The sequence below is a fragment of the Culex quinquefasciatus genome, chromosome 2 (assembly GCF_015732765.1).
Source record: "Culex quinquefasciatus strain JHB chromosome 2, VPISU_Cqui_1.0_pri_paternal, whole genome shotgun sequence".
In the NCBI taxonomy this organism is placed as follows: domain Eukaryota; kingdom Metazoa; phylum Arthropoda; class Insecta; order Diptera; family Culicidae; genus Culex; species Culex quinquefasciatus.
Window position 1 is genome coordinate 113711307 of NC_051862.1, and position 26101 is coordinate 113737407.

A 26101-nucleotide genomic window follows, 5' to 3' on the forward strand; every position below is an offset into this window, starting at 1 on the left:
GGAAGGTTCTTACGCCAATAAGTGGCAACTTTGGCCACTCTGGAACCGATTCTGGGAAATCTGCAGATTGTATGGGAAAAGTGGCGTAAAATCAAATTTTGATTATAGGAGGCTGAATAAGGAAAAAAAGCTAAAAACGTCAACAAACGAAAAAAGGAAAAGACGAAGTTTTTCGGGTAAGGCTTGTCAAAAATTATAAAAAAATTCCCATGGTTTCAGAGGAATTTGATGAAACACTTCAATACCAAAATAATACCAAAATGTGGGATCCTGACTTAGAAAATTTTCGACAATTTCAAGTCATTTCTTTAGGGGGTAAAATGTTTAAAATCAAGTTTGAAATTTCCGGTTTTCAATGAAAGCATTCGATTTGGATTCGATTTGGTTTTTTTATCGCGAAATTAATTATTTTGTCAAAATTGGTCAAAAATTATAAAAAAATTCCCATGGTTTCAGAGGAATTTGATAAAACACTATAATACCAAAATAATACCAAAATGTGCCATTCTGACTTATAAAATTTTCCACAATTTCCAGTCATTTCTTTAGGGGGTATATCAAAAATGTTTAAAATCAAGTTTGAAATTTCCGGTTTTCGTAATTGAAATACGCAACTTTTGGTACACTTACATGTATAGGTCATCGCTGAAATTTTCAAGTTATCGCAGTTTTAGTAAAAAAGTCGATTTTTTCCCGTTTTCGTCATTTTCCCATTTTTGCGCGTGGCGCGTCGAAAAACCCAGTTTTTATTTTCAAAAAATCGTATCTGAGAGTATCGAAAACATAACTTCACAATTTTTTGATATGATATGTGAAATTTTCCGAGGAATCCGATAAAAATATTTTCAGACATAGGCTCTTTGGTCCCGAGACCTTCAAAACTGCATTTTAAGTTTTCATACGACCTTTTCAAAAGTTAAGCTAGATTTTTGAAACTTTTTACTATTTTTCCCAAATAGCCAAACTAATAACCTTTCTTTTGCGTCTAGGATAGCTAAAACTGGATGAAATGGCGCGGAGATATGATTTTTTTTTAAAAGTGGTTTTGCGAAAATCGACGAAAATTGCCATTTTTCGAACCACGCTAACACGGCGTAGGTCACCCTAATGGCCAAACAAAAAAATACGGGTCTAATTATTTCGGCCAAGGATCCCCCAGAAAAAATTTGAGCCCGATCGGAGAACTTTTTTTTTCGAATCATGCTGTTTTCGTGGGGAATTGCTGTATATATATATATATAAAATATGGGTTATTCCATCTGAAGCGGAACAGCATTTGAAAATTACCATCTCCGATTCTGCTCAATTTTGGCAGAGTTGTTGAGACTATCAAAACATGTAAAAATCCCGAATTTCATCCAAATCGGACCACCCCCTCCATTTTTGTACCCTCCCAAAAAATCGACTTTTTGGCGATTTTTGAGCGAAACCCCTATCTTCAAACGACGATAACTCTGGAACCACAAATCTTAGAGGGTCGATCCTAGACTCAATTTTGAAGGAAATTGGACGTGGAATCCATTTCCGTGATCAAAATTTAGATTTACATATTTTTTCTACCTGTATTGCGCAATTGAAAACTTTAAATGGCCGTATCTCAAAACAGCCTTATTTATTTTTTAAATTTGACCTCACCATCGTATTCCCCGTCCGATTTTACATAAGAATCACTTATCGATAGAAAGGAATATGTTTCGTTCCAGAGACAACGAATTTTAAAGTTTTAAGTATTTGAGATTACCTAAATTAACTACAATCGCCGCATCTGCTAGAAGCACTCAGTCGTGCAGATCAATAATTACTACCTGGTGTTCTGTAAGATGAATTATTTTATATTTTTAACAAATCACCATAAATCCAGTCTCCGAACTCCAAATAGGCATCATTGACGGATAAAAAAATAATTTGGATTAAATATAAAGTTTACTAACTACTTAGTATAAAAATGTATATAACTGTCGAAATTCTATATAAAACATATCTAAACTTTATTTTGCAAACTTTTAATTCAACTAAATGTCAATATATTACCATAGAATTGCTAAATAAACATTTTGGAGTGGGTTTAACACCGTTTTGGGGGGTCTTTGTATCGATAGAAAAGATTTTTCGTTAGAATTTCGTACCAACCCGGAATTTCGTCGTCGGAAAATCCGCCGGCATCCGAACCGGTCCACGATTCACAAGTCAACCTATGTGGCATCGGTAAGGGCATAAAATTTCCGATCTTTTGGTACCCAAACCAAACTTAGAAAAATTTCAACGATTTAAAAAAAAAACCTTACTGGGTATATAAAAAAAATAAAAAATCAGCTTTAACATTTTTGGGTTTCAAAAAATTAATTTGTCAAAATTGGTAAAAAAAAATCCATAGTTTCAGATGAAAAAACACTTTAATACCAAAATGTGGTATCCTGACTTAGAAAAATTTCCACAATTTCAAGTCAAGGGTATATCAAAAATGTTTAAAATCAACTTCGAAATTTTCGGTTTTCAACAAAAGCATTCGCTTTGAGACATCATTATAGCGCAAAATTAATTATTTTGTCAATACTGGTAAAAAATTTCCCATAGTTGCAGAAAAATTTGATCAAACACTTTAATACCAAAATAATACCAAAATGTGCCATCCTGACTTAGAAAATTTTCCACAATTTCAAGTCATTTCTGTAGGGATATATCAAAAATGTTTAAAATCAAGTTTGAAATTTCCGGTTTTCAATGAAAGCATTCGCGTTGAGACATCATTTTAGCGCAAAATTAATTATTTTGTCAAAATTGGTCAAAATTTTTCCATAGTTTCACAGGAATTTGATAAAATACTGTAATACCAAAAGGATACCAAAATTTGGTGTTCGACCATTGACAAATTCTGCAATTTTGCAATATCAAAACAATACCTTAAATTGGTATGATACCACATTTTGCTCTTGCATAATCCTCAAGACAAATTTTAAAGGGTCCAGGAATACCAAAATTTGGTATTGATACCAGAGAAAGGTATTATTCCGCATTTCCTTGTTATTTACCCATGCTCGGGTGAAAATTCATTTATTACAGGTATCGACCGTTCTTCTACAAAATACCAGGCAAAGTGACCGTTGCAATGGCGGGGTTTTCCCAGCGATCCTCAACCTCCCCTAACGTGACGCGGAACAAACGATCGCACTAATCTTGGGAAGCAAATACCATAGGTTACAAAACAATAACTAAAAGTTATTAATGTTGATAATGTTATTTATCAATTTGATAAGTCTGAATTTTTCTGCGTGTAGTTTCTTGTGGAAAACCGAACTTTTTGATATATAACAATTAATGGTTTGCGCGGCCCGGAAATAACCTGGGAATATTTTTTTTAATATTCGAAAATACTAGGCCAATAACATTTTATGTTATTTATAACAAGATTTGTTCCCGAGCAGGAGTAAATAACACGGGAATATCAAATTTTGGTATTACATGGGCAAATAATGGACTTTAAATTTATTAACCGTCTTTTCGGACTTGATGTTATCTAACTAACTAAGTAACAATATTTTACTTTTAAACACAGACTTACTGCACAAATTAAAATCAAAATGTTCTAAAATACTCGGATGATTAAGGAGAGGAGGTGCTCTACAGTTCGACTGAGCTGTGGCACATTTTCAACGAATACAGCGCCAGGTTCCAGACCTGCAAGACCCGCGTGGACCAATTAAGGCTTGTTAGCTACATGCTTGGCAAATATGGAGGAAAATGAACATATGTTTGTAATGTACTCTAAATTATTTTGAACCGTTCCTCGGTCCTAACCTGGTCACAGCCAGGCCTGCAAAAGTTTCCAACCCAGCGTACACATGAAGCAAACCAAAATGTCTGTTCACTGCTAGCATGTGACTGCAAGCCTACTACACTATGGGGTATTTCCATATAAGCGAGCGGCCAAAAATATTTTTTTGCTTTTTTGTGACTTTTTTGTGTTGTATGCAGTGTTGCGTTCCTCATGCGCTCACGCGCTCGTGGGCGCTCACTTTTCGCTCATTCCTGAGGAGGAGCGCTGTACGAGCTAACTCACGTTTGCCCGCGCTCACGTTTGCTCCTATTTTTTCAGCTCGCGTTTGCTCCACGCTCGCGCTCGCGCTCATATTTCGCTCATGGAGCGCTCATTTTGGACGTGTCGCTAATCATTTAACGCTTTTGAGAAAGTTTTTTTTTTTCAATTCTAGATGGATTTTTTGCGTAAGGTGCAGTAGGGCTGTGGAAATATGACTTTGTGAACAAATTTTATGATATATGAATTGGAATAGCTTATTTTCATCAACCATGTTTTTAAATAAAAGGTTGGATTCGCAAGGGTCAAATAATTTATTAGACATACAGTTGAATGTATAAATATTTTAGAATTTAAAGGCCTTATTGTAGCAGAGAGGTGCTGGCGAAGGGGTATAGACGCCTAAATAAAAGGGCCTGTAAACATTAGAAAAACTTACAAAACGATTCAATGTATTTAACATTAATTAAAATATAACATTAAACTGTTTTATGTACCTAATCAGTGTTTGGACTACATTTCCAGATTACGGGTCAGAATGAGCTACCATTAAAAAAAAGTTTTTCCGTTTATTAAATCTTTCAGTGATTGAGTGATTAGAAACGGCTTATCATTTATATAAGGTTAGTCTTTATTTGGCAAACATTTTAGAAAATAGGGTAACATTTTTGAAACAGTTCGTTTTTTAAATATAAGCCTCAAAATTCCTAAGGGTTGAAATAACCCCTTTGAATCAAATCAAATAAATTGTCAATATTTTTCACTACGAAAAGGGTGGTCCTTCTTCCCCCAAGTGGATTTTATTCAACACTTCCCCAACCAAACCTCTGAAAATATTCAGTTACAAGTTATATATGATTTTTTGAAAACGGATGATTGTAACTGTTTAAAAGATTATTTAAAAATAAAAAAAATACATAAATTGTCAATATTTTTTGTACATAACAACAATACAATATGGTCCAATATGGATTTGATTTGTGAACAAACAGTGCATCTCTTCACGTCAATGAATGTTTACATTATGAATTTAGTTTTTTGTTCCTTGTTTGAAAAATGTTTAGATTTTAAATAGAACGTAAATTTCGGTTCGCTGATCAAATCCATTTCATTGCCTACTTTTGTTTGTTCGGCCACTTTCTTGTTTGTTTTTGCTGCCTGTACTGCGATAGTTCTAGAAACTTCGTTTCAAACAGGCAGATGCTTCAACAGGAAAAAACAACTACCTATCTACTACCTACCTACCTAAAACGCTCCGGTGAGCGTGAGCGAGCACGAGCTACCTGATAAAAACTCACGCTCCAGCTGGAGCGAGCAAGCCTTCCGTGAGCGCTCGCTCATTCGCAACCCTGGTTGTATGTACTTAGTATAATGAAAACAAATGAATTTTAATATTTTTCCAAAAAAAAAGTTATATTCTCGATTTTTTCATATATTTGCATTAAAGTGGTGAATTTTAATATTCTTGCTCTGTCTATTTGATGCACGGAATGGCGGTTTATGCCTGGGTGCAGAATAGTTGTCCGCAAAGCGGCCTCAATTTAGAACTGTCAAAGCGGAACCAATTTACTGTTCGCAAAATAATATTAAGAAGTGGCAAGTATTGTGATCGATCTATAATTTATTTTGTCAGGAATAAAAAAAGTCGTTGGCGTCGAGCTATTAAGGTATTCGAAGTTAAAACATCTTAAGAAGAGGGTTGAAATCGAGATTGGCATGAATCGCTGCTAAAATTTCAAAATCGCTATGTCTCACGCAAAACCTATGTTTATGACGCTTTTTGAAATGTTAGCGACGAATTATCAATAACTATGAATGGTACCAGCCAAATAATATTGGATAATCTTACTTATCACTGCACATCAAAGATACATAATCTCGGAACTTCCATTCGGTTGCTCTTCTGATTCACGAAATTCCACCCACTTTTGACACAATTTTTCATCACGTGGAAAACAAATCACTATGTGGAAAACAATCACTATGTAACCGATTGTCGTTAGATTACTTAAAATATGAACTTCTTCTATGGGCTTTTGTATACCTCGTTTTGAAGCTACAGAACAACGTGCGTAGTTTTTCCTCTGTGGTTTTTCCCTGAGTTGATCATGTGATGGTTCTGCAATGTTGTAATTCTTACAAATATACTCGAAAGCAGTTCTCACGTTTTCAGAATAGTGCTTCGTTATATCGTACAGGGACACTACGGTATTATTAGCCATACTTTCAAAAGAACACAACAACGAACTGATATGAATATTCGACGAATCGTTTCTGTAAAATACTTAGAATAGGAGTTTCTAATTTTATTAAACGTACCTAAGTACTAACAAAGTCATGAATATCAAATCAATTTCAAAACATACATAGCAGGTACGTCATTTCTGCATCCGCAGGTAAATAATGTGAATTTAACCAAGCGTATACGCGAAATCATTAATTTTCTTGCATGAATCAAAATGATCAAAATGGCATAACTCAAAAAGTGCACTTTGAAATTTGGAGACAAGTTAGGACATGGTTCAAATTTTAAGCTGCAAAATTTTCAGATCGCACAAATGCACACAAAAAAAGTACTCCATTAACAAAGTTGAAAAAAACTAAATTTTGAATAAAAATCCATCTATTTGATTTATATTATTTTTTTAGCCTGTAAGTTGAATCAATTACCTTTCTGAATATATATAATGATGCAGGAAAAAATACATAAACAGCTACACAGTACAACTATGAAAAAAATATTTTTTGTCAAAAACATGTTTTTTCTTACCATTTTCGCCTTTGAAGGTCTGCAATTCAGTGAATTTTGAACCTACAACTTTTAAACTCTTAGTTTGAATGTTTATTTTCGAAAAAAAATACCAAAAAAATAATTAGACTATGTCGGTTTTTCGATTTATGGCCGCCTGAAACCCCATAGTGGCTACTGTGTCTATTCAACCACTGCCGCCTGACTTGTGCCGGCTGCTGGAGAATGAGAGACTTGAAAAATGAGCTACACTCACTCAATTCGTGTCATATGACTGATACGTAGAATCCTCTTTAAACACTATTTTGACTATTTTCAAACAGTTGAATGGTTGTAGACTGTGCAAAACAAATAAAAACAACCATAACTTATATTCAAAATTACATTGCCACGCATAAATACGAACTTTTTGTGTAAAAACTTGTTTCTTTATGTGTGTGCGTGCAACGTCGAATGAGCGTTGGTCGACTACTGCCTCGCATTGCAGCTGCTCAATGAGTTAGGGCACTCACGACTGCGCCGAGTTTGTTTATGTCACGGTTTTGCGGTTCAGTGAATGGATCTCAAAATTCGTGTCAGCGTCGCCGATTTTCGAGTCATGACCCCTGACATTTTCAGCACTGGTCACAGCACCTAAACGGACCTTATAAAAATAAGTTAAGAATAAAAAAAATCTCGGATGATTAAACTTCCTACAACAGGCGTCAAGAGGGTTGTGATGTCCATAGTTGGTCGTGTGTCTCGGTATAGGAAGTAGCTGGTAGTTACGAAGCTCTCTCGACGGCACTCGGATGTGTACCTCTTCCAGCAGCTCACTGCAGTCGATATTGTTCCGCAAAACGTCAAATACAAACAGTCGTTGAAGAAGATTCTAGAGAAGATTCCTCCTGTGTTGAAGCATTGGCAAGCCGATCAGCGCGCACAGATCCGAATAGGGTGCCAAAGTGCCAGGGTCGTTCCAGGGCAACACTCGAGCAGCAAATCTTACGAACCGACGCTGGATGCTCTCGATCTTCTGCTGGTGGACGGCGTAATACGGTGCCCACACCGGTACGGCGTACTCCAACACACTGCGGACCAGCGAAAGGTACAGGGTTTTCAAGACTCTAAGGTCAGTGAAGCCAGCTGCATTTCGTCGGAGAAAACCAAGTATAGCGTAGGATTTGGTCACGGAGATGGAGACGTGCTTGTTGAATTCCATCTTGCAGTCAATGGTGACGCCTATGTCCACGATGGATTGAACTCGTTCAAGTGCTGATTGATCCATGTTGTACTCAGCTAGGATTGGCCTCTGGATCCTGTAGAACGAGGTCAGTTTGCACTTTTTCTCGTTCACTTCCATTCCATTCTGAGCGCACCATCGAAGCAGCGTGTTGATGTCGTTCTGAAGCGCACGAACGTCACCGGCATCGCTAATTTGTCGGAAGATTTTGAGGTCGTCGGCGTAGAGTAGCTTACTCGACTGAAGACGGGAGCACAAATCGTTGATGAATAGCACGAAGATCAGCGGCCCGAGATGACTTCCTTGGTGAACACCAGAGTGGGTATCGTAACCGGACGAGAGGAACCTGCAACCTTTACGTAAGCGGAGCGGTTGGACAGGTACGAGTTTAGCCAACGTGTAACCCAGTCAGGTAGGCCAAGCGCCGTCAGTTTGGCGATCGTAAGCTTGTGCGGGACCTCGATCGAAGGCTTTGGCGAAGTCGACGTAGATCGCATCAACTTGTTGTCGCTTCTCCATCCTCCGGATTATCCAGTTTGTGTAAGCCATCAGATTGGACGTGGAAGATCGCTGCTTCATGAAGCCGTGCTGGAATTCCGAGACGAGGTTTTTCACGGACGGGTAAATGTGGTCAACAAGCAACTTTTCCAGGACCTTAGTCAAACAGTTCAGTATGGAGATCGACCGGTAAATCTCAACTTTGATTCGACTACCCGATCTGTGAATCGGGGTTATTGAGGCGACATTCCTCTCCGACGGGAAGACACCTTCGGAAAGCGAGCGGTTAAAAATGATTGTGACGGGACGGGCAAGCGAGTTGCAACAGTTCTTGACGACGGATGGTGGGATCCGGTCGGGTCCCGGGCCTTTTGCTGCACCCACAGAGCTTAAAGCTGTCTTGACTTCCGCGACTGAAACAGTTAGCAACGGGAGGTTGACCCGAGCATGGGTAAATAACAAGGGAAATGCGTAATAATACCTTTCTCTGGTATCAATACCAAATTTTGGTATTCCTGGACCCTTTAAAATTTGTCTTAAGGATTATGCAAGAGCAAAATGTGGTATCATACCAATTTAAGGTATTGTTTTGATATTGCAAAATTGCACAATTTGTCAATGATCGAACACCACATTTTGGTATTCTTTTGGTATTACAGTATTTTATCAAATTCCTCTGCAACTATGGGAAAATTTTGACCAATTTTGACAAAATAATTAATTTTGCGCTAAAATGTTGTCTCAAAGCGAATGCTTTCATTCAAAACCGGAAATTTCAAACTTGATTTTAAACATTTTTGATATACCCCCTAAAGAAATGACTTGAAATTGTGGAAAATTTTCTAAGTCAGGATGGCACATTTTGGTTTTATTTTGGTATTAAAGTGTTTTATCAAATTCCTCTGCAACTATGGGAAAAATTTGACCAGTTTTGACAAAATAATTAATTTTGCGCTAAAATCGTGTCTAAAAGCGAATGCTTTCATTCAAAACCGGAAATTTCAAACTTGATTTTAAACATTTTTGATATACCCCCTACAGAAATGACTTGAAATTGTGGAAAATTTTCTAAGTCAGGATGGCATGTTTTGGTATTATTTTTGTTATTGAAAGGTTTCATCAATTTTCTCTGAAACTATGGGAAATTTGTTAAAAAAATTTTACGAGTTAATTAATTTTGCGCTAAAATGACTTGAAACCCAAAAATGTTAAAGATGATTTTAAAAATTAGTGTGATATACCCGCTAATATTTTTTTCAAAAACGTTGAAATATCTCTAAGTCGGGATAACCAAATACTTTGAAAAACGAGTCAATCGACAGATTAATGAATTTTGGTGAATTTCAATTCAGTTTCATTTTAATAATACTTATTTTTCAATCTTGTTATTTTTCAGAAGCTTCAAGAACTTCAAGCACAGGCCGTTCATCAATGACAAATGCATTCGGTGTGGTGAAGAATATCACTAATAACAACATGGAATCATCAGGTGAGTAGATTTGGCTGTTGCATATGAATAATTTCCGTTTTTTCACTAACTGCAACTGCTGCACTAAAAATGGTATGAGAATACCAAATTTTGGTATTACTTGTTCAAAAATCAGCGACCATAATGTGCTCTTCGTTGCCCAGTAATAGATGGTAAAATACCATGAAATCATACCAAAATCATGTATCACTTTAATACCAAAATGTGGTATCCTGACTTAGAAAAATTTCCACAATTTCAAGTCAAGGGTATATCAAAAATGTTTAAAATCAACTTCGAAATTTTCGGTTTTCAACAAAAGCATTCGCTTTGAGACATCATTATAGCGCAAAATTAATTATTTTGTCAATACTGGTAAAAAATTTCCCATAGTTGCAGAAAAATTTGATCAAACACTTTAATACCAAAATAATACCAAAATGTGCCATCCTGACTTAGAAAATTTTCCACAATTTCAAGTCATTTCTGTAGGGGATATATCAAAAATGTTTAAAATCAAGTTTGAAATTTCCGGTTTTCAATGAAAGCATTCGCGTTGAGACATCATTTTAGCGCAAAATTAATTATTTTGTCAAAATTGGTCAAAATTTTTCCATAGTTTCACAGGAATTTGATAAAATACTGTAATACCAAAAGGATACCAAAATTTGGTGTTCGACCATTGACAAATTCTGCAATTTTGCAATATCAAAACAATACCTTAAATTGGTATGATACCACATTTTGCTCTTGCATAATCCTCAAGACAAATTTTAAAGGGTCCAGGAATACCAAAATTTGGTATTGATACCAGAGAAAGGTATTATTCCGCATTTCCCTTGTTATTTACCCATGCTCGGGTGAAAATTCATTTATTACAGGTATCGACCGTTCTTCTACAAAATACCAGGCAAAGTGACCGTTGCAATGGCGGGGTTTTCCCAGCGATCCTCAACCTCCCCCCTAACGTGACGCGGAACAAACGATCGCACTAATCTTGGGAAGCAAATACCATAGGTTACAAAACAATAACTAAAAGTTATTAATGTTGATAATGTTATTTATCAATTTGATAAGTCTGAATTTTTCTGCGTGTAGTTTCTTGTGGAAAACCGAACTTTTTGATATATAACAATTAATGGTTTGCGCGGCCCGGAAATAACCTGGGAATATTTTTTTTTAATATTCGAAAATACTAGGCCAATAACATTTTATGTTATTTATAACAAGATTTGTTCCCGAGCAGGAGTAAATAACACGGGAATATCAAATTTTGGTATTACATGGGCAAATAATGGACTTTAAATTTATTAACCGTCTTTTCGGACTTGATGTTATCTAACTAACTAAGTAACAATATTTTACTTTTAAACACAGACTTACTGCACAAATTAAAATCAAAATGTTCTAAAATACTCGGATGATTAAGGAGAGGAGGTGCTCTACAGTTCGACTGAGCTGTGGCACATTTTCAACGAATACAGCGCCAGGTTCCAGACCTGCAAGACCCGCGTGGACCAATTAAGGCTTGTTAGCTACATGCTTGGCAAATATGGAGGAAAATGAACATATGTTTGTAATGTACTCTAAATTATTTTGAACCGTTCCTCGGTCCTAACCTGGTCACAGCCAGGCCTGCAAAAAGTTTCCAACCCAGCGTACACATGAAGCAAACCAAAATGTCTGTTCACTGCTAGCATGTGACTGCAAGCCTACTACACTATGGGGTATTTCCATATAAGCGAGCGGCCAAAAATATTTTTTTGCTTTTTTGTGACTTTTTTGTGTTGTATGCAGTGTTGCGTTCCTCATGCGCTCACGCGCTCGTGGGCGCTCACTTTTCGCTCATTCCTGAGGAGGAGCGCTGTACGAGCTAACTCACGTTTGCCCGCGCTCACGTTTGCTCCTATTTTTCAGCTCGCGTTTGCTCCACGCTCGCGCTCGCGCTCATATTTCGCTCATGGAGCGCTCATTTTGGACGTGTCGCTAATCATTTAACGCTTTTGAGAAAGTTTTTTTCAATTCTAGATGGATTTTTGCGTAAGGTGCAGTAGGGCTGTGGAAATATGACTTTGTGAACAAATTTTATGATATATGAATTGGAATAGCTTATTTTCATCAACCATGTTTTTAAATAAAAGGTTGGATTCGCAAGGGTCAAATAATTTATTAGACATACAGTTGAATGTATAAATATTTTAGAATTTAAAGGCCTTATTGTAGCAGAGAGGTGCTGGCGAAGGGGTATAGACGCCTAAATAAAAGGGCCTGTAAACATTAGAAAAACTTACAAAACGATTCAATGTATTTAACATTAATTAAAATATAACATTAAACTGTTTTATGTACCTAATCAGTGTTTGGACTACATTTCCAGATTACGGGTCAGAATGAGCTACCATTAAAAAAAAGTTTTTCCGTTTATTAAATCTTTCAGTGATTGAGTGATTAGAAACGGCTTATCATTTATATAAGGTTAGTCTTTATTTGGCAAACATTTTAGAAAATAGGGTAACATTTTTGAAACAGTTCGTTTTTTAAATATAAGCCTCAAAATTCCTAAGGGTTGAAATAACCCCTTTGAATCAAATCAAATAAATTGTCAATATTTTCACTACGAAAAGGGTGGTCCTTCTTCCCCAAGTGGATTTTATTCAACACTTCCCCAACCAAACCTCTGAAAATATTCAGTTACAAGTTATATATGATTTTTTGAAAACGGATGATTGTAACTGTTTAAAAGATTATTTAAAAATAAAAAAAATACATAAATTGTCAATATTTTTTGTACATAACAACAATACAATATGGTCCAATATGGATTTGATTTGTGAACAAACAGTGCATCTCTTCACGTCAATGAATGTTTACATTATGAATTTAGTTTTTTGTTCCTTGTTTGAAAAATGTTTAGATTTTAAATAGAACGTAAATTTCGGTTCGCTGATCAAATCCATTTCATTGCCTACTTTTGTTTGTTCGGCCACTTTCTTGTTTGTTTTTGCTGCCTGTACTGCGATAGTTCTAGAAACTTCGTTTCAAACAGGCAGATGCTTCAACAGGAAAAAACAACTACCTATCTACTACCTACCTACCTAAAACGCTCCGGTGAGCGTGAGCGAGCACGAGCTACCTGATAAAAACTCACGCTCCAGCTGGAGCGAGCAAGCCTTCCGTGAGCGCTCGCTCATTCGCAACCCTGGTTGTATGTACTTAGTATAATGAAAACAAATGAATTTTAATATTTTTCCAAAAAAAAAGTTATATTCTCGATTTTTTCATATATTTGCATTAAAGTGGTGAATTTTAATATTCTTGCTCTGTCTATTTGATGCACGGAATGGCGGTTTATGCCTGGGTGCAGAATAGTTGTCCGCAAAGCGGCCTCAATTTAGAACTGTCAAAGCGGAACCAATTTACTGTTCGCAAAATAATATTAAGAAGTGGCAAGTATTGTGATCGATCTATAATTTATTTTGTCAGGAATAAAAAAAGTCGTTGGCGTCGAGCTATTAAGGTATTCGAAGTTAAAACATCTTAAGAAGAGGGTTGAAATCGAGATTGGCATGAATCGCTGCTAAAATTTCAAAATCGCTATGTCTCACGCAAAACCTATGTTTATGACGCTTTTTGAAATGTTAGCGACGAATTATCAATAACTATGAATGGTACCAGCCAAATAATATTGGATAATCTTACTTATCACTGCACATCAAAGATACATAATCTCGGAACTTCCATTCGGTTGCTCTTCTGATTCACGAAATTCCACCCACTTTTGACACAATTTTTCATCACGTGGAAAACAAATCACTATGTGGAAAACAATCACTATGTAACCGATTGTCGTTAGATTACTTAAAATATGAACTTCTTCTATGGGCTTTTGTATACCTCGTTTTGAAGCTACAGAACAACGTGCGTAGTTTTTCCTCTGTGGTTTTTCCCTGAGTTGATCATGTGATGGTTCTGCAATGTTGTAATTCTTACAAATATACTCGAAAGCAGTTCTCACGTTTTCAGAATAGTGCTTCGTTATATCGTACAGGGACACTACGGTATTATTAGCCATACTTTCAAAAGAACACAACAACGAACTGATATGAATATTCGACGAATCGTTTCTGTAAAATACTTAGAATAGGAGTTTCTAATTTTATTAAACGTACCTAAGTACTAACAAAGTCATGAATATCAAATCAATTTCAAAACATACATAGCAGGTACGTCATTTCTGCATCCGCAGGTAAATAATGTGAATTTAACCAAGCGTATACGCGAAATCATTAATTTTCTTGCATGAATCAAAATGATCAAAATGGCATAACTCAAAAAGTGCACTTTGAAATTTGGAGACAAGTTAGGACATGGTTCAAATTTTAAGCTGCAAAATTTTCAGATCGCACAAATGCACACAAAAAAAGTACTCCATTAACAAAGTTGAAAAAAACTAAATTTTGAATAAAAATCCATCTATTTGATTTATATTATTTTTTTAGCCTGTAAGTTGAATCAATTACCTTTCTGAATATATATAATGATGCAGGAAAAAATACATAAACAGCTACACAGTACAACTATGAAAAATAATATTTTTTTGTCAAAAAACATGTTTTTTCTTACCATTTTCGCCTTTGAAGGTCTGCAATTCAGTGAATTTTGAACCTACAACTTTTAAACTCTTAGTTTGAATGTTTATTTTCGAAAAAAAATACCAAAAAAATAATTAGACTATGTCGGTTTTTCGATTTATGGCCGCCTGAAACCCCATAGTGGCTACTGTGTCTATTCAACCACTGCCGCCTGACTTGTGCCGGCTGCTGGAGAATGAGAGACTTGAAAAAATGAGCTACACTCACTCAATTCGTGTCATATGACTGATACGTAGAATCCTCTTTAAACACTATTTTGACTATTTTCAAACAGTTGAATGGTTGTAGACTGTGCAAAACAAATAAAAACAACCATAACTTATATTCAAAATTACATTGCCACGCATAAATACGAACTTTTTGTGTAAAAACTTGTTTCTTTATGTGTGTGCGTGCAACGTCGAATGAGCGTTGGTCGACTACTGCCTCGCATTGCAGCTGCTCAATGAGTTAGGGCACTCACGACTGCGCCGAGTTTGTTTATGTCACGGTTTTGCGGTTCAGTGAATGGATCTCAAAAATTCGTGTCAGCGTCGCCGATTTTCGAGTCATGACCCCTGACATTTTCAGCACTGGTCACAGCACCTAAACGGACCTTATAAAAATAAGTTAAGAATAAAAAAAATCTCGGATGATTAAACTTCCTACAACAGGCGTCAAGAGGGTTGTGATGTCCATAGTTGGTCGTGTGTCTCGGTATAGGAAGTAGCTGGTAGTTACGAAGCTCTCTCGACGGCACTCGGATGTGTACCTCTTCCAGCAGCTCACTGCAGTCGATATTGTTCCGCAAAACGTCAAATACAAACAGTCGTTGAAGAAGATTCTAGAGAAGATTCCTCCTGTGTTGAAGCATTGGCAAGCCGATCAGCGCGCACAGATCCGAATAGGGTGCCAAAGTGCCAGGGTCGTTCCAGGGCAACACTCGAGCAGCAAATCTTACGAACCGACGCTGGATGCTCTCGATCTTCTGCTGGTGGACGGCGTAATACGGTGCCCACACCGGTACGGCGTACTCCAACACACTGCGGACCAGCGAAAGGTACAGGGTTTTCAAGACTCTAAGGTCAGTGAAGCCAGCTGCATTTCGTCGGAGAAAACCAAGTATAGCGTAGGATTTGGTCACGGAGATGGAGACGTGCTTGTTGAATTCCATCTTGCAGTCAATGGTGACGCCTATGTCCACGATGGATTGAACTCGTTCAAGTGCTGATTGATCCATGTTGTACTCAGCTAGGATTGGCCTCTGGATCCTGTAGAACGAGGTCAGTTTGCACTTTTTCTCGTTCACTTCCATTCCATTCTGAGCGCACCATCGAAGCAGCGTGTTGATGTCGTTCTGAAGCGCACGAACGTCACCGGCATCGCTAATTTGTCGGAAGATTTTGAGGTCGTCGGCGTAGAGTAGCTTACTCGACTGAAGACGGGAGCACAAATCGTTGATGAATAGCACGAAGATCAGCGGCCCGAGATGACTTCCTTGGTGAACACCAGAGTGGGTATCGTAACCGGACGAGAGGGAACCTGCAACCTTTACGTAAGCGGAGCGGTTGGACAGGTACGAGTTTAGCCAACGTGTAACCCAGTCAGGTAGGCCAAGCGCCGTCAGTTTGGCGATCGTAAGCTTGTGCGGGACCTCGATCGAAGGCTTTGGCGAAGTCGACGTAGATCGCATCAACTTGTTGTCGCTTCTCCATCCTCCGGATTATCCAGTTTGTGTAAGCCATCAGATTGGACGTGGAAGATCGCTGCTTCATGAAGCCGTGCTGGAATTCCGAGACGAGGTTTTTCACGGACGGGTAAATGTGGTCAACAAGCAACTTTTCCAGGACCTTAGTCAAACAGTTCAGTATGGAGATCGACCGGTAAATCTCAACTTTGATTCGACTACCCGATCTGTGAATCGGGGTTATTGAGGCGACATTCCTCTCCGACGGGAAGACACCTTCGGAAAGCGAGCGGTTAAAAATGATTGTGACGGGACGGGCAAGCGAGTTGCAACAGTTCTTGACGACGGATGGTGGGATCCGGTCGGGTCCCGGGCCTTTTGCTGCACCCACAGAGCTTAAAGCTGTCTTGACTTCCGCGACTGAAACAGTTAGCAACGGGAGGTTGACCCGAGCATGGGTAAATAACAAGGGAAATGCGTAATAATACCTTTCTCTGGTATCAATACCAAATTTTGGTATTCCTGGACCCTTTAAAATTTGTCTTAAGGATTATGCAAGAGCAAAATGTGGTATCATACCAATTTAAGGTATTGTTTTGATATTGCAAAATTGCACAATTTGTCAATGATCGAACACCACATTTTGGTATTCTTTTGGTATTACAGTATTTTATCAAATTCCTCTGCAACTATGGGAAAATTTTGACCAATTTTGACAAAATAATTAATTTTGCGCTAAAATGTTGTCTCAAAGCGAATGCTTTCATTCAAAACCGGAAATTTCAAACTTGATTTTAAACATTTTTGATATACCCCCTAAAGAAATGACTTGAAATTGTGGAAAATTTTCTAAGTCAGGATGGCACATTTTGGTTTTATTTTGGTATTAAAGTGTTTTATCAAATTCCTCTGCAACTATGGGAAAAATTTGACCAGTTTTGACAAAATAATTAATTTTGCGCTAAAATCGTGTCTAAAAGCGAATGCTTTCATTCAAAACCGGAAATTTCAAACTTGATTTTAAACATTTTTGATATACCCCCTACAGAAATGACTTGAAATTGTGGAAAATTTTCTAAGTCAGGATGGCATGTTTTGGTATTATTTTTGTTATTGAAAGGTTTCATCAATTTTCTCTGAAACTATGGGAAATTTGTTAAAAAAATTTTACGAGTTAATTAATTTTGCGCTAAAATGACTTGAAACCCAAAATGTTAAAGATGATTTTAAAAATTAGTGTGATATACCCGCTAATATTTTTTCAAAAACGTTGAAATATCTCTAAGTCGGGATAACCAAATACTTTGAAAAACGAGTCAATCGACAGATTAATGAATTTTGGTGAATTTCAATTCAGTTTCATTTTAATAATACTTATTTTTCAATCTTGTTATTTTTCAGAAGCTTCAAGAACTTCAAGCACAGGCCGTTCATCAATGACAAATGCATTCGGTGTGGTGAAGAATATCACTAATAACAACATGGAATCATCAGGTGAGTAGATTTGGCTGTTGCATATGAATAATTTCCGTTTTTTCACTAACTGCAACTGCTGCACTAAAAATGGTATGAGAATACCAAATTTTGGTATTACTTGTTCAAAAATCAGCGACCATAATGTGCTCTTCGTTGCCCAGTAATAGATGGTAAAATACCATGAAATCATACCAAAATCATGTATGTGAAAGACCACAGAAATACCAAAAGATGATTTTCCAAGGGCGCGGGAATACCTAAAAATAAAACCATGGCAATACCAAGTTTTGGTATTCAAGCAATGTTCAAAAATCCAGAAGACCTCAACTTGGTATTGAAATGGTTTTATTTTGAGGTATTATTTTACCCTTGGAATAACATGGTTTGGTATTGTTGTGCCCTTACACATACAAGATTTTGGTATGATTTCATGGTATTTTACCATCTATTACTGGGCAACCAAGGGCACATTTTGGTCGCTGTTATTTGCCCAAGTAATACCAAAATTTGGTATTCCCGTGTTATTTACCCCTGCTCGGGGATGTTGAATGTCACAAGTTCGTTAAGCTGCTCTGCGGTGACCGTGGGTTCAGTCGGACTGTGAACGGATTCGAAAAACCGTGCAAAAAGGTTGGCGGCTGCCTCCGGAGAAGTTGACTTTTCCTCGCGATACATCTCTGTTGTTATTTCACCCACCTGCTTCCTCTCCTTGACATATGACCAGAAGTTCTTTGAATTGGACTGGAGACTGTCCTGGACTCCCGCGATATAGTTCCGGTAGCTAGTATCCTGCTGCTCAGCAAATTCGGTTTCAAGGTAGGAAAGTGTGACCTTGTTCCCCCACGAACCTCGAAGCAGGAACCGTTTACTTGCCTTCCGCAATTGGTTGCGTAAGTTTCGAAGGTGCGCATTCCACCAAGGTGGCGTTCTGGAAGGACAGTGGAATCACCTGTCCCGAACTGGTACTGTGTCGCGTAGAACGTTGAGCAGCTTGTCGTAGAACTCCGCGACGGCGCCATCGATTGAGCTCGCTGTATCCATCGTACTCCAATCAGCAGCTTCCAACCTTGAATTCAATTGTGGTTTGGTTGAGCGTTTTAGCAGAATGCATTACTATGAATACAAAGAGATGGAACAACTCGTCTCTTTGTATTTATTGAATTCAATGTTTCGAAGTCACAACGATTGAAGTCAAACTCTTGAACAACCTGATCGATCGGTTCGGAACCGGACAGGCGAGCGCTGGACTCCAGTTTCAGAACGAATGAGGGATGTGGAGCGTCTACCGGCAGGAGCGAATTTGGGGGCTGTAACAGCTCAAAAGCTGCCACATCATTAACAAAAGCGAGATCTAATATACGATCGGCGTTGTTTAGCAGGAAGTTCATTTGCACCAGACCGTTGAACTGTAGAGTTTCGCTGAGAGCCACCTCTGAATCCGACGACGCGTTTGCGGGAAGAAAGCCGCCGACATCTTCATCAAAAATAAAAATAAAAATCTTTTTGAAGCTATTCGAAATAAAAATAATGTTGTGGTCAGAATGAACGGCTTGGAAACTTCACTGTTGATTTTAGATAGATAATCTGAAAAAAACTTAGTTGAAATCAGTTTGAAAAGTATTCATGATGTAGCTTACAATTTCTTTATCTTTACAGTGCCAAAATAGCAACATATTTAAGGATTAATTCCTGTTCAAGTGGCGCCCATGAATCATCAAGCATTTAAAAATGCCATTTAAGAAAATTCAAAGAAGAGTCAGCGGACCGGGAGCCTATTGCAACAACTATTTGCAAAGCAAGTAAGTACACATTTACATAAAGTTTGACTGAGAATTAAAAAAATACTGATACTGATGTATTGAGCATGATGTCTAAACACTTCCAATCGAGAAATTAAAAGTGAGAGTGTGTGCGTGCAACATGGAGTTAAACTTTTCGAAGTACCGTAAACCGGGGTGACTTTGATAGGATTTCAATTTGTTTTTGTAAGATTTTCCAACAGGTAAGGTTTTTCTCAAGATTATTATTTTTAAAACATGTACTGGGGTAGGCCACACAAAGTCTATGCACTATTTTGGAAAAAAAAAAGTTTTTGCAATAGGGTTTAGAAAAATAGTTACGTTAAAAATTCTTAGTTCAAATTCCGGGGTGACTTTGATAGTCATAGTTTTTCTTGTCAAAATCATATTTAAGATGTTCAAACTTTATTTGTACGCTAAATGTACCATCACTAAAATAGCTGATATAGTTTTTAAGCAAAAAAATCAATGTTTATATTTAGTTAACTAAGTGTATAAGCTTTTTAGCAAACTACATATAAATTTTAGGTAAAATTGTTAAAAAGTCGGAATTTTACTTTAAATTTGTTAAAACTAGTTTTGTTTATAAAATTATTGATTTATATTGTATTGTATACTGAATTCGAAGCACAAATCACAAGTTTTCACATTTTACATAAAATTTGTTAAACTGAGATTGCCTATAAATTTGGAGATTTTTTTAATTGTGTTTTAAAAACACATATTATTTATTATTTACAATTTTTTTTAACCTTCTCCTAGTGGAAAATTGTCCAAAGAATCCAAAAATGCATTCCGTTTTCCGATTCATAATCATGTTCATTGAGAAAATCATGACACTTTGAGTACCGTCAGTGGGAGTGACAATGGGTCTGGGGGTGAGATTGGGTCAAAGTGATTTTTTACGGATTTTACTATTTCTCAGGTTCTTCTCATTGAAACTGAATTCTGTTAAAAGGGTTGTGTAGGGGACATCTTAAGATGACTTCGCTGAAAAAATCTCGTTCTTAGAACAAATCCTGTTATTTTGGCAGCTGTTGAGGTACGTTTTTGGCTAAAAATGACCTCTCGAAAAATCATTTTTCTAATACTTTTGTTAGAATTTCTCAAAAACTACCCAAATGTTTGAAAATCTCCACTTCAAACATTGTAGTATGTCAATACGATTCCTTCGAACAAGAAACACTGTTGGATGACTTGTTTTTACCATATCGTTGTATTTGAGCATCATTTTAGTTTCATTTGACCTAATGTCACCCCCTCTAAGGGGTGAGATTGGGTCAATTTTCAAACTATTGGCATTCAAGGTAGTGTTCATCAAAATCCACCATATTTTGGGAAAATGTCAGTAAACTATCTAAGAACAAATCTACGTTGAAAGATTTTCGATGTTGTTTAAATTGTTTTTGATATTAAGAAATTACGAGAGGTGTATCGTTTTTTGACCCATAGTCACCCCCACTGACGGTAGTTTAAAATAATGACTTTCATCAACATTTTCTTAACTATAGTTAACTAACTTTTTAAACTTCTCTACCACGGTCAGTATGATTCTAAACCATTCCTTACTATCAAAGTCACCCCGGCTATCAAAGTCACCCCGTTTTACGGTACCATGGAAACTGTTGGGAATGTTTTGCCCGGATTTGCGCAACTGCCTCCCAGTGTGCGTGAGTCCAGCCCTGCGTCGCTGTCAGCGACGGCGCTGCCAACGTGACAGCCCAAAACGACGCAACGACGAAAACGGCGCGAGCCGAAGCGCGCGCAAACGAACGAGCGGAGAGGGAGAGAGAGCGAAAAGTCACTCCGTTTCGAGACGCGAACGAGACACGTCGCGTAGTGTCTAATCTAATCTAATCAGACCCTAGCGCAGCCAATCTTTCGAAGGGATCCTGGAGAGTGCCTTATGTTAGATGACGCCTAGCACTCTTCTTGTCATTTATTAACATTTGTAGTGCGCCATTGCATTGAAATGCATTGAGACATCACAAGCGTTAAAGCGGCCAGGCCTACTGCGTAAAGCCGTATTACAGAGATGACTCGAAATTGGGTTGAGTTTGAGCACTGAGTGTTCGAACAACAACACAATTCTGAATCGACAGGGGAGGAAGAAGCGTGGGGACACACCACCATACGCTCCGAGATTTTGGTTGTATTCGTTGAGAGCACCATGCTAAGAAGGTTTGGTACTCCGGGACCCTCTGGGATGGGACATTGTATTTCCACGAATGCCCTGGACACTATTTGCCGTGGTTATAGCGCCACAACTCGCTCTCTGTAACAGTATGCCTAAATCCAGTCCACGCTCACCAAGTCGTCATGGCCTAGTGGTTAGCATTTTTGCTTACCAATCCAAAGGACGGGGGTTCGAACCCCGCCTAGAGCGACTATGATTTTTCGTTCAATTTCAAATTTATGTGTTCTTAACTTTCTCGTTGGGAGCAGATGGGCATCGAACCCAGAACCATTCGCTTACAAAGCGAACACCGTAACCAGTCAGCCACGGCTGCTCCTAAACGAGACACGTCGCGTAGTGTACATAAAAATCAGAAATTCAAAAGTTTTTAGAGCAGTAAAGTGAGAAAACCGTACCCTTGTGTTTTTATCACCTGAAAACCGAAATACAGTCCACCCGCAGAATCCAGTTGGGGGATTTGGCCCCAACATTTGGTCACTTCGACCCGGATAGACATTGGCCTATCGATCAGACCGCCGGAGGTCGAATCGCCGCGAGTGTCTCGAGGAGGAAGAATGCTCCGGTAAGCAGAAGTCCGCGAGCAGTAATCCGGAAGACGTCGATTCCCGGAGGGCGTTCCACGCGGCCCGGAACAGCGTTGGAAAGAACCGTGAGTCTGTGTGGTAATCCAGCAGATCGACGGACGGAACGCGCGTGTGGTGGAACCGGCGGCGCGTAGTGCACCGGGAGCGGTCCCATAGGCCGCCGAAAGCACAGCAGTGAGCCTGAAGTGGTCTTTGGCCACCGGCAGGAAGATGTACGTAGTGATCGTTGCGAGGAAGGTGGTCCCATTGGCCATCTGAGCAAAAACAGTGAAAGTGTGTGTGTGTGTGTGTCGGCAAAACTGGGACGTTCGCGCCATTTTGTCACACAAGAAAAACAGAAGTGAGCGTCGACAAGCGATGAGCGTGCGTCGCCATCTTGGTGAAGAACAAAAGTGTGTGTGTTCGTCGGTGAGATATGGACGTGCGCCGCCATCTTGCTGCACGAAAAGTGAAAGCCTCGGCGGATGCGGTCCCATTGGCCATCCCGAGCAGAACCGTGCGTGGAAGGTGGTCCCATTGGCCACCCGAGCAGAACAGTGTGATGGGAAAAACTGAAAGCCTCGGCTGATGCGGTCCCATCGGTCGCCCCGAGCAGAAGTGCGTGGAAGGTGGTCCCATTGGCCACCCGAGCAGAAAAACTATGATGAAGAAGTGCTTTTGAAGAAGTGATGGAGTGCCGCGCAGCTCTGTGGTGCGCAGAAAAGCCCTGACGGAGGTCCCATTGGCCACGTCAGGCAGAAGTTCCCACGGGTGGACCCGATGTCCACGCCGTGAAAAGGAGCTAGAAGAGTGGTCCCATTGGCCACAAGGTGAAGTGTTGTGCGTTGCTCTGTGAGCAGGGTGACGTGCGAAAAGCCCCGACGGACGGTCCCATTGGCCACGTCGGGCAGGAAGTTCCGACGGGTGGATCCGATATCCACGCCGTGAGAAGGAACGAAGAGTGGTCCCATTGGCCACGAAGAAGCCCTGTATCTGTGTGGTGAGCCAACAAAGCAGGGTGCTGAAGAAATCGGCGGTAGCGGTCCCATCGGCCACACCGTACCCGAAGAAAATTAGCGCGAGGCGCTGGAAACCCGATCAATGACAAAGAGTGAACTGCTGCAAGAGCCAGAGGAAAAGTGCAACGAAGTGTTGTGAAGCAGACTGCGACGAAGAAGAAGAGTGCTCGAAAATAGTGATCCAGTGTGCCCAGCTGGAAAGTAGCAGAAGAAGATCCAGTGCGACAGAACGCTGCCGCTGTCGTGTCGTCCAGAGCACGGCAACAGCGGAGCAACAGATTCCTGCGCGAATCCAGAGCAACAGATCCCGACGAGATGGAGCTGAAATCAGCGCGTTCCTTGGCCATCAAGCGAAACTTCGTCAAGGGTAAGATTTCGCGGGTCGTGGACAGGTTGAAGGCGTTCGACGAGAACCACCAGCTGCCTTCATTTGCCCAGATCCAAGTCGATTTCAAGGTGAGTGACGCCGACGCTGGTGAACGCTTCAACCATGACATCGAATGGGCCAGAGTGGTGAGTCTGGTTCAGGAAGCCAACCTGCGGATTGTGGCCCTGAATAACGCACTGCTGTCTCAGCCCGTGCATGCCGCTGTTCCCGAGCAACTGCAACAACCGGTCTCGAAGGAAGAGGCCAACCAAACTACGCTTCCCATGACCGAGGTTCGTGGTGTAGGCGATTGCTCCGGAGCCGGCGATGTTCCGGATGTTGTGAACGCCGAGAGATGCCAAGCCGACGATCGGGACCCAGATGCACCTGATACCAAGGTAGGTGCCCATTCAGATCCTAGTTCGAATCCGCCGATTGCGGACAGCGAGCGTGGCGAGCCGATGTGCACGCTGTGCAACGGTTCCCGCTCGGACACCGACTGCTTCCCGGTCCGTGGTGATCCGGTCGAGCAGTGTCAACCCATCGAAGAGTCGAACCCAGAACTGAGCAGCCAGAAGAGGTTGCCAGGAGAGTCTTACAAGCCTGAGACTCAACCCACAGTGCAAGTGATGCTGCCACCCGAGGAACCTGCAGTGGTTCCGCACGAGTCCTCGTCAGATGACCGAGGTAGTGCCGAGACAAAACCCGGCCTGTGCAGCCCCCAGTGGTTGCCAGGAGATTCTCGCGAGCCCGAGAATCGACAAGAAGAGTCGTCCGAGGAACCGGCAGTGGTTCCGCATGAGTCCTCGGCAGCAGAACGAGGTAGTGTAGTGTCGGACGACCCAGCAGCTGTCCCCATGCCGGAGCCAGCTGAGCACGTCGACGTTGTGCCAGACGTCGACACGTGCCAAGCAGTGAAGGGGATTTCACTGTTTCCAGCCGTACCTGACGAAGAAAACAACGAGGAAGGTGCACAATGCGGATGCACCGAGCCAGCAAGTTTGAGCGTCCAAGTGGATTGGACCACGAACCAAAACGCAATGAAGGCCAACAAGAACACCGACATCAACGAATACCAGCGAACGTGTACGAGCCACGAGAGCGCTACGTACCGGTGCAGCCAACGGACCGAGCTGTACTACAGGTGCTGTCGCGACAGCATCGCACGGTCAGGAGCCGACTGTGCAGACGAACTCGAAAGGGCTGTGGAGAAATTGCACGATCCTGCAATCTCCAGCAGCACCACGAAGAGACCCCGATTGGTCTGGGACCCAGGCGTGGAGTTGAACGCAGCGCATCGCTCCACACAACCGTAGACGACCACCACCATGCCAGCAAGTGCAAAGGAGTTGCTTGCTCGTCTGGACGCTATGAACCTGAACTGCCAGCGATCGACGGAGTCTCCGAGTAAGAACAACCGACACCGATCCAGCGTGTTGGTGAACCTGATGCCGTGACGCCTCAACCGGGGAGAATGTTCGGCACGACGCCGAATGTTTTGCCCGGATTTGCGCAACTGCCTCCCAGTGTGCGTGAGTCCAGCCCTGCGTCGCTGTCAGCGACGGCGCTGCCAACGTGACAGCCCAAAACGACGCAACGACGAAAACGGCGCCAGCCGAAGCGCGCGCAAACGAACGAGCGGAGAGGGAGAGAGAGCGAAAAGTCACTCCGTTTCGAGACGCGAACGAGACACGTCGCGTAATGTACATAAAAATCAGAAATTTGAAAGTTTTTAGAGCAGTAAAGTGAGAAAACCGTACCCTTGTGTTTTTATCGCCTGAAAACCGAAATACAGTCCACCCGCAGAATCCAGTTGGGGGATTTGGTCCCAACAGAAACCTTCACAGCAACTGCACAGAAAGTTTAACTCCATGTTGCACACACTCTCACTTTTAATTTCTCGATAGCTTTATTTAGTAGATTAGACGTCACAAGTTTTTTTTTGTAAGTTATGTAGCTCAAGTGTCGTTACATATGCATGGGCTGTCTGTCGAATCACTGCTTTTAAGCAGAGCAGTTCTCTAAGATTTCGGTCATTCGATTTTTTTTGCATTTTTTAATCCTAATGAAACTTTTTTGGTGCCTTCGGTATGCCCAAAGAAGCCATTTTGCATCATTAGTTTGTCCATGGGTAATTCTCCATCAACTCACACGAAATCGGAAAAAGTTGCCTCGACCCCTCTTCGATTTTCGTGAAACTTTGCTCTAAGGGGTAATTTGTGTCCCTGATCACGAATTCGAGGTCCATTTTGCGATATCTCGTGACGGTGGGGCGGTACGACCCCTTTCATTTGTCTGGTTTTTTTACTAAGGCACGTTTTTCAGTGATTTGTAGCTCGCAACCGTGAAGAGATAGAAATTTGGTGTCAAAGGGACTTAAAATAGACGCCCG

General features: G+C 40.1%; 2 protein-coding genes across 6 annotated transcripts in view; one reads left to right on the forward strand and one right to left on the reverse strand.

The window, feature by feature from the left end:
• LOC119767089 overlaps window positions 1-26101 on the reverse strand; it is a 127144-nt gene that overhangs the window by 92029 nt on the left and 9014 nt on the right. The window lies entirely within an intron of this gene.
• LOC6048111 (potassium voltage-gated channel subfamily H member 7) overlaps window positions 1-26101 on the forward strand; it is a 142460-nt gene that overhangs the window by 6159 nt on the left and 110200 nt on the right. For all 5 annotated transcript variants that reach the window (XM_038254652.1, XM_038254653.1, XM_038254651.1 and 2 more), the window contains one exon: window positions 19421-19563. In XM_038254652.1, the coding sequence (XP_038110580.1) occupies window positions 19493-19563 (71 nt within the window). In that variant the 5' untranslated portion in view covers window positions 19421-19492. The remainder of the gene's footprint in view (window positions 1-19420; window positions 19564-26101) is intronic.